Source organism: Apodemus sylvaticus, chromosome 7 (assembly GCF_947179515.1).
Source record: "Apodemus sylvaticus chromosome 7, mApoSyl1.1, whole genome shotgun sequence".
NCBI lineage: Eukaryota > Metazoa > Chordata > Mammalia > Rodentia > Muridae > Apodemus > Apodemus sylvaticus.
The window spans coordinates 119,326,240-119,336,066 of NC_067478.1; the positions used below are offsets into that span (position 1 = coordinate 119,326,240).

General features: G+C 41.2%; 1 protein-coding gene across 1 annotated transcript in view; it reads left to right on the top strand.

Moving 5' to 3' along the window:
• Positions 1 to 1,870, top strand: part of LOC127689836 (protocadherin Fat 3-like) — a 252,583-nt gene extending 250,713 nt beyond the window's left edge. The window contains exons 3-4 of the mRNA XM_052189406.1: positions 1,177 to 1,491; positions 1,866 to 1,870. Coding sequence (XP_052045366.1) covers positions 1,177 to 1,491; positions 1,866 to 1,870 — 320 coding nt within the window. The remainder of the gene's footprint in view (positions 1 to 1,176; positions 1,492 to 1,865) is intronic.
• Positions 1,871 to 9,827: the final 7,957 nt, after the last annotated feature.

A 9,827-nucleotide genomic window follows, 5' to 3' on the forward strand; every position in this document is an offset into this window, starting at 1 on the left:
TCTCTCCCTTCCCAGCGACAACACTTAATACACACATTTGCAAGAACTTCAGGTCAAATTGTATGCAAAACTTAGACAAAAGCCCAGTAAGAGTGTAGACCATAGAGAATGGAAGGTTAGACTTTCTGTGGGACTGGCCTTCTGTAGTTTGAGTTTTGATGAGTCTTAGGGGCATCCTGACTAATTTTGAAATATCCTAAGCTGGGCCCTGATTTCCCATAAAGTTCCATCATTGCTCACGGCTATGTCTCCAGGATAAATTTCTATAGCTTGACTACTGGGGTGATGCTTGTGGTGTGACATAAGAAATCAGTTTGACCTCTTTGATGTCTCTGTTAGTTGCTTTTCTATTTGGCTTGTTTCAACTATGAAATGAGAAAGCAGCTTAGGCAAATTATTGCAATGAATTTAAAATGATTGTCCAGAAGCCTTTCCAAAATGGTGGTGGGTTTATTTAGGGCTCTCAGTTAAGTCCTTGTGTGTTGACGTGGCTTCTTCCTGGCTGCTGCAGAATAGCTGTGACATTTGATTTTTTCAGGAAAACAGTATGGTGCAGGCTTATGTGTTTGCAGGTAAAACATTTTCCATTCTAACAGACAAGCAAACATTTGAAGGGTCTATTTCATTCCTGTACTAAGTAGATAAAATAATTTGCCTGAGAATAGTGTTTGTTTTATATGAAATCAATTCAGCATCACATCAAATAGAGAGATTAGTTTGCAAGATGGGACTTACTTTGACTCTTGACCTACTGCCTTTTCATTCCTCCATCATTTTGTCTCTTGTGTAGATGTGGTGTGGTGTGTGTGTGTGTGTGTGTGTGCGCGCGCGCGCAACCTACTGTCTTCATTTACCCTCATTCCTTTATATATTCTATGGTCTTATGGAGGGACTATGTGTTCAAGCATATAAGCACATATGGATCTTCCACATCTAAGAAATTCAAATTGGGTGTAATTATGTTTTACTGATAAAAGAACTATTCATTTGAGTTTTGCACAAAATCATTTCCTTATGTAAAGAGTGACATCTCATTTTAATCTCATATTATGCGTATGTTAATCTTCCCCAATATGCCACGAGTATTTGTGCTGCTCTCAGGAATTCTGGGTGACTCACTCCACTCCCTTCCGTTGCTAGAGCCATCATGTGCTCTGTGCTTTTTTTTTTCCCCAGGAGTCATCACTGCTGCTGACATTCTTGATAGAGAGACAACAGCGTCATACTGGCTGACAGTGTATGCCACAGACCGGGGCGTGGTCCCTCTCTATTCCACCATTGAGGTCTACATTGAAGTGGAAGATGTGAATGACAATGCCCCTCTGACCTCAGAGCCCATCTATTATCCCGTTGTCATGGAAAATTCTCCAAAGGATGTGTCTGTCATTCAGATACAAGCAGAAGATCCTGACTCTGGTTCCAATGAAAAACTGACCTATAGGATTACAAGTGGAAACCCACAGAACTTCTTTGCCATCAATATCAAGACAGGTAAGGGCATGCTTGACTGCTTTGAAATTGGCTGTCCATTTTTGAATGGGTTGTCTGGCCCTTGCTGTGCTAACTTATCTATTTTATTGTCTATAAAACAGAATCTTTTTTTCTGGATGTAGTTTTGACAAGATGAATGTTTTTCCTGTCTACTTGGAGTGTTTGAATCTCATTTATCACTGAGGTGAACTGACCTAGTAAGAATCAGAGGCATCATGGAAGGTCTCAGGTTTGCCTCATTTGTGGGAAAATATGGTCCTGGACTACTGAGATGGTCAGATGCCTCCTCTCTTTCTTGAGAACAGGATGGCTGGCCTTTCCTGGGCACTTTATGTGAGCTGGCCTTGTAAGATCTCTTCCTCTTTCTTACTTAGCTTAACTCCCAGCTTGCTATAAATGGATCGCTTAAAGGCTTAAACCTTAAGATTTCCTAGAGCTAGGACTAGATTAGCTAAGATTAGCTCATAGACTTGTTATCTCTATATTATCCATCAGGGAGGTATCAGTGTTCCAAAGAACTCCCCATGTCTGGGTCTGAATCTTTACCCCCACCCCCAAAAAAAAGATAGGCAAAATTTAATTTTCTGACCTTTTGCTTAAGAGGTTTCTAAAGGTTATCATAAGAATTGAAATTCTTCAGTACATATCAGAAATGCATATTGTTTTAGAAAATGTGGAGTTTGGCTGACTGTGGCCTGACCAGGAAGCACGCTGGAACATAGCTTTGTCGACATTGTGACTTTGACCTTGGCATGCTACTGCTTTCCTGGGATGTGCAACTTTTAGATCTGAGCAGAGATATTAAGCTCTTGGGAAGAATGTGATGGATAGGACTTTAATTCATTGAAATGTAGTCTAATGTAATTCATGGTACTCTGGGCAGATGTTGGTTGGCATTGTGCTCGGCTGATGCTTGTTGGTGTACACAGAATTTTCTCAGGAACACTGACCAAATGTGTAATTATTCGTCTTTTCTTGTCAAAGTAGAAATGTGTAGTGGACAGTATGCACATAAATAAAATGCACATGGCAAAACTTGAAGGGGTTTCCTGCAAGACTAGTTCTGAGTCAGTCAGTGAATTTTTAAGCATGCTTCAGTGCTCTTAAGAGTATGCAATCAGCACTTGACTTCTGTTTCATTATAAATGAAAGGTGGTGATCAGCTGGCAGTGTCTGATCAGGGGCACACTTGTGCTAGAAGGAGAGGGCCCAGACAAAGGAGCCTGGCCCAGGATCTGAGACGCACTAGGCAGAGAAGACCCCTATGTACCTGATGATTAAGCCCCTGTACTGTGCCAAGGCCCTCTGCTCTACTTCTGTACTCTGACATAGTATTATAAAAGGTGGGGAGGATGGAGGAATTGAAATACATTTTCATATTGAACAGAAAGGAGATGGAATGATGAGGGGAGAACAAAAGGCATGTCAATAAATAAGCTGAGTGCATGATATCTTACGCCTCGCACCCACATTCGGCCATTTCTCTGTGATCCCGCTGCCATTTCAGGCGTCAGAGGAGCATCTGATGCCTTGCTTTTGAGGGAAAGGACTCTATAAACGGACAAGTTCAGCTGCTGCTGGCTTGGGTGGAAAATGGAAAAGAACTCTTAAGGGAAGATGGCTATCCCAGCCATTCATCCTATCCTAATGGGCTCCAGGCCAGTGAGAGACTTTGCCTTAGAAATAAGATACACAGTGTTATTGAAAGGTGACATTCAAGGTTCATCCCTGGCTTCCACATGCTCATGGCCACATGGGTGCATACACATACGCACGCGCGTGTACACACACACACACACACACACACACACACGTTCTTGCAAAAAGAATAATTGTCATGGTTAAGAATATGTATCTGATGTGAGGAGCTTCCACTAGACCTTGTGTGCGTTGTGCTGACTGTCTTTTATGCGCCTGAATTTTCTGAAAGCCCTACATTATCATAATGTAGCTTATATTGCATAATAAGAGCCTTAATTGTATTCATAATTTCTGTCTTTGCCAGAGATTTTTTTTTAAATGTGCCCAGAATGTCATTTTCATCAAAGTTGTCTAATTGTCTCAAATAAATGAGCAGCATGTCTCGGTTTTCAGACACAATATAAGAAAACAATGTATCTTGTTTATTTGCTTGTTAAGGTCATTGCACCTATTAGTTTTTAATCACAAAGTTCAATAAATAAGACTAGAAACTTAACATACATTTTGAGCTTACAGGGGACTAGAAGTAACAGGAATGTAACAGAACAGCTGACACTGTAATCCAGTGACAGTATGAACTTGTAACTGATACAGAGGTGCTTTAGTGAACTTGTGGTTGGCAAGAGTGATGGTCAGGCATCGATCACTTTATGCTTAGGATTCTGGGTTTAAATACTTGATCCAGACTTCATAAATGTGAAGCTCCATGGACCCCCACAGAAAACACCCAATAAGTCAGTCAGTCCTGTTGTTACCAGCTTTGTGTCCTTGGGAGGTTACTGATTCCCTTTGAAACTCAGTTTTCATGAGTATGATGTTAACTTTGCCAATTTTACAGGTTTCTCCAGGTAAAGTAATCATCTGAAGGAAAGAGTCTAGACAAAGTATTGCCACCTTCAAGTTGTCCCACAGCCATGTTTGTGGGGGACTGTCTTAATTAGATCAATTGATGTGGAAATACCTAGCCCACTTTGGATGGAATCATTCCCTAGCAGAAGATCTTGAACTGTGTAGGAATGGAGAAACTGAGCTTACCAAAAGCCAGCAAAAGGACATGCATGTGTTCATTTCCCCCTGTTCTTGACTGTAGATGCAGTGTGAACAAAGGTCTCAAGCTCCTCCCACTGTGAGCTGAAACTATGAACTAAAATAAACTCATTCTTCTCTACGTTCCTTTTTGTAAGAGTATCTTATCCCAGCAACAGAGATGACGCTAGAGCAGTGAGTAATGATTGCTGCAAGAAATTTAAAAGTTGTTGTGAGGACTTGCCACACTAGCCTAGCACAGCCAAACCACAGGAGAAATGCTGATGCCCTGTCTGCTTGATTCTAATGGCATGAATATGTGCTAATGTCTGTGAGCCTAGGTTTCTTATCTGGAAAGTGAACACACACAATTTCTACTCATGGTTGATGAAAATCACAGTGCATGTGGAGGATGCTAGTGAAGTGCATAACTCTTTAAGAAATGTGTTCTATTATGACTATATCTTTTTGTGTGGGGTGTGGGGTGTGGGGTGTGGGGTATGTAGGTGTCTATGTATTTGTGGATGATGGGTTATATTTGTACATGGACGTTTGGAGGCCAGAGGCCAAACACAAGTGTTATTCTTCAGATACTGTTCACTTTGAGTTTGTTTTGTTTTGCTTTGCTTTGCTTTGCTTTGCTTTGCTTTGCTTTGCTTTGCTTTGTTTTGTTTTGTTTTGTTTTGTTTTGTTTTGTTTTGTTTTGTTTTGTTTTGGAGAGGGTCTTTCAAGAGCAGAAGCTTACTGAGTAGAATAGTCTGGCTTGCCAGTGAGCCCCAGGCCTGCATCTCTCTCCACTACACTAGGCTGGTATTACACCACATGCCATCAGCTCTGCTTTTTATATGCCAGCTAGGGATTGAACCCATGTCCTCTCAGGATTGTAGAATAAGCGTTTTGCTGACTGAACTATTTGTCCAGGTCAGACTTTTTCTTTCATTTCTATAGTACAGGGGATCAAGCTCACTGAAGCCTGTGAGCTCCTGGCCCAGGATATTGCTCTTGTTTTAGAGAGAACCAAGTTGGCTCCTTGATAGAAGTTTTAATCTTCAGCACTTCCTTTGTCCTAAGAAAGTCAGTAGTGTGGAAATATGGCAAAAAGACATTGATGTGATTTTTTTTCGACAATGAAGCCAGGGATAAAGCTAACTAGTATAGGTAGTAATGACTTGTGCTTTAGATTTTTTTTTTTTTTAAATTCCTGAATGTTGTAGATTCTAGTAAATTAACCCTTTGGTCTCTCTGTGGTAGAGATGAAATTTATTGTTTTGCTTTTTTCTGGAAATGTGTTACACAACAACTAAAGATTAAAGTGGTTAACACAAATGTGAATTGTGCCAATGTTCTAGGTACACAACTTGTAGCACGTAATAGATACTACTGCCTTCCAAATAGAACGTTTTCCTCTGTTGAGCCAAAAGGCCCAATGAGTTTTGCTCTACCAGTTCTGGAGCCAGGTTGGATAAGCGGGTTGTGGACTTCTTTCGAGTTCCTTTTTCAGGTTAGGCAGAGAAATAAAATCTGTGGAGCTGGAAGGTCCTCTTGGCCTATACCTTGCATGAGTTCCAGACAGAGCACTCACATGCGGCTACTTGTTGGCGCTACACAAGTGTGATGAACAAGAAGACGTGCAGTCTTCAGACTCAGGAGAAGAGAAACTATGCATCACTCTAGAGAGATGCAAGCTGGCCATACTCATCATGACAAAACTAGGAAGGAGTTGGGGGGAACTTTCTTCATGGCCAGCTCAGAACATTTGCTTTATTTCTGTGTGTCATGTCCACTCCACATAGCACAGGCTCAGCAGGCTTACATTAGGTAGAGCTCTCAATATGCATTATATGGTATTGTTGCTATCAGTCTGTGTTCCTCACTAGATAAAGGATTGTGTAAGCTAGAAGCTGACTGCCTCTGAGTGACACTCTCTCGTAAGGAAGGACTCTTGAAGGGACTTTGCATCAGTGTCTGCTGTGTAGCCCTGGGGCTTCCATTCAGTCTCATGAAGTCCATTTCTGGTACTACTGCTGACCTGGACCTCGTGTTGGTGGATAGGAACATAAGAAAGGATAGTTGCTCAATGAAGGAAATTTAGTCTCCTGAGAAGATAGAACATCGTATCTTATACAAAGCAACTGTGTAAGAAAAGTTGCATAAAGTGTGAACTGCTGAACTCTGTAAACTATCAGCTATGACCAGGGTAGCATCAGATCAAGCAAGTAGCAAGGGGAGCCTGTACCCCTGAGTATCCAGAGGAATTGACTGCAGACTGTGTCTGCAGAGGCACAGTTATGATCACCACCCATTGCATAGAAACTAGTCCAGTTAACCTTGAAAACCAATCCGGAGATATTCCAGTTTCTCAAAGAGGCATGCTACTATTATGGAAAGAATTTTAACATTTTGACAAATGTTGTGCAAGATCATAACCTCCTGATATCTGTACCAGTTTTGTTTCATTGGGGGTTTTGTTTTTTGGTTGGTTGGTTGGTTGGTTTGGGGTGGGTCAATGATATTTAACGTTCAGAGAGTCTTGACATTTCCTGTTAAATCTTTCTTTAAGAAACATGTCTCATAAGAGATTGTTTAGAGGGGAAATTATGGAAGAGAGAAGACCTTTCTTCCCTTTGCTATTCATAGGATCAGAGGTAGTACCCACTGTGGTGATAGTGTGTGTCTATAAAACAGGTCCTTGCTTGGCCCAGATCTTCCAATGGTTCTTTATCAGGACTTGGAAAGGCCTTTCCATAGTTGCTGTCACTTCTGATCTCTGAACTTTGGTCTGCCTATTAACTCACCTACACTGGATGATGGTTTAGGCTTAACATCTTGGGATAAGTCTGAGCAAAGTATACCTTATCTGCAAGTGGATTTGCTTAAAACACACACACACACACACACACACACATCAGAGACAGAAATCTTCAAAACTGTGTCTTCTATGAGAATGCTAAGTTTGACCTGGCTGTTTGTTCTTTGGGACATAGACATGGCTTATCAAAATATTGGATGGCCTGAGGTTTTTTTCTAATCAGTTCTAAATAATAGCCTCTTGCCGGTTGGTATGCAGTGCAAGAGATAACAGGTAACACTCAACATTAATAAGAGAGTTAACTGAGAAACCCAAGCCATGCATCAGACTGGTAATCACCAGGTGAGCTTATTAGCTATGGAGTCCTGTGGAGAAGCCTGGTAATTTGTGTTTCTGACAAATTCCCAGCAGAGGCTGAAGCTCCCCTGAGGAGCTTGATGTGCATTCTATAGATTTTGTTGACCTAAGGAGGTAGCTAGGGCAAAGAAACCCCTGCAGAAGAGACAGCCAGCTTTGTAAATTATCCCAACTCTCTCACTTTACAGTGCTGTGGTTTTGAGAATCAACTGTGAATTCCAAGTTCTTTCTCCACCCATTCCCCATTAATCCTAATAGCCTTGTGCTCCTCCCTGTTTCATGAATTAACTAAAAATGAAATTCATGCCCCTTTAGTTGTCATTGTGAGTCAGCATCACAGTGTCCCTTACAAAATCTGCTCATTATATAATATTTGTACATAATTTTTATTTATAATTTAATTTTTGTTGAAAATAAATATTTTGACACAATATATTGTGGTTATGGTTTCCTCTCTGGTAACTCATCTCAAATACTTCCCACATCCCCACACACTCAAATCCACACCCTTTCTGTTTATTATTTCTAAAACACAGAAATAATAAACAAAGCAGAATTGGTTAGAGGTAGCTTAGACCTACATTGATAAACAACCAATCACTACCCAGTTTTAGTAAACCCCTTGAATATGTAGTTGTCAAAAATATATTACCTCACAAGATAGAAATATTAAAAAATAATTTACCCTTCAAAGTAAGTTAAACCCCGAGCTTATGCACAGCTCCACTTAGGGGTAATCCGCTTAGAACCCCATCTCTTCTAGGAAATCAGAAGGAAAATGCCCGTAGGATTACAGAGATTTCAAGAGGGAAGTAAAAGGCAAGGTGGAAGACAGTGCAGACAACAGTACTTTTCCTCATTAATGCTTGTGCTGCCTTCGCAGTGGAATGGGAAGTTCTCCCAGAGCAGTGGAGATGCCCCCAAATGACGCTTTGATATTCTTAAGGCCCAGGCACAAAGTAGATAATGTGGCAGATAAGTATGGATGGAACTGTAAATCACCCTTGCACCTTCGTTCAACCATGAAAGGAGGCCTTGTCCTATAGAACATTAAGCTGTATTCATTTAATCTACCAAGTTCAGGAGAACAAACCAGGCTCATGTGGAGTTATCATTGGGGTTATTTAAATTCAGTGATGACCTCTTCATCTATGTCAATGTGTTCTATGTGAACAAAGACAGCGGGAAAGTCTCTGCAGTGTCCTTATGTCCAGGGGAAGCTGAAGTTGGATCAACTGTGGAGCCTCTGGGATTCTGAAGGATGGTCAGCGAGCCCAGGCCCAAGGGACAGCTTGCTCCTTCCTGCCACCGGCACTGGCTATATCTTGTGGGACCCAGCTCTATCTGGACACATTAATGACTACTTTAGAATTTCTCGGCACAAATACTTTTAGCATGTTAACTCTAATGGTGCTGTTTGTTGGGAACTTTCTCATACACTTTAAAACACACCTTAAAGCATTTATCAGCCTCATGGCCTCTGCTCCATCCTCGACTATCAGTTGTTCCTTACAGGCAGAAATGCTGTTTCGGAAAGCCACTGAAGCTCGGTGGAGCACTTCACGGGACCTTGTTCCCTACGGCTGGTCACAAAGTATTCGTGCTAAACTGATGGCAGGGCAGTGTAATTTAAGAACAACATATGTATGTAGGCTGTGTATGTGCATATTATTACTAATAACGCATGGGAGCCATCGGATGAAGGAAAGGAAAGGGAAGGGAAATGATGTCACTATATTTTACTCAAAATGAAACATAAAAATTAAAAGGAAGGAATCCTCTTGTCCCTTTTAAATTCTAGCTTCCTCACATTTTAAAGGTCCTGGGAACATTTGATCTTGACTCTATGTCACACAATAACAAAACCTCAAACTTAATGAATGTGAATAAAGTTATCAGCTCCTTAGTATTTAAAGAGGATTTATCCGGCAACCAAACTCTCACCTGAGTCTGTTTTAAGTAGCTCTATCCAGAAAGCACCAGGAAGAGATTAATTGAGAGTTTTAGGCTTAATATCTTTATAGCTTCAAATCCGGTCCCTATTTAAGGCTGGCCTTCTGATGGATAAGCACACAATGTGATGTCATCCTGCGGTAGAGTGAGGCGAAACAGGAGTGTGTCACCCTTGCAGCCTCCTGTATGACTCTACAGCTTAGGTTCTCAGGCCATGTGGTGTCTGACAGAACCCCAGGGAACGTCTGGGTAGGTTCTTGGGTGCTGAGCCTGTGTCCTGGCACTGTGTTCAAATACATCATAGGATTAGAAAGATTTAGACTGAGTGGAAAACTGTACAACCATCAATGGCAGTGAGACCTTTGACTCCCTAAACAGATACAGCCTCCCAAGAGCACACTACCAGGTAGATAAAGGCAAGTGTTTTATGTCACCGACAAGAAGGAGCTTTGGGTTCAGTGAATAGGATTACTGGGGAAAGGATTTTTGA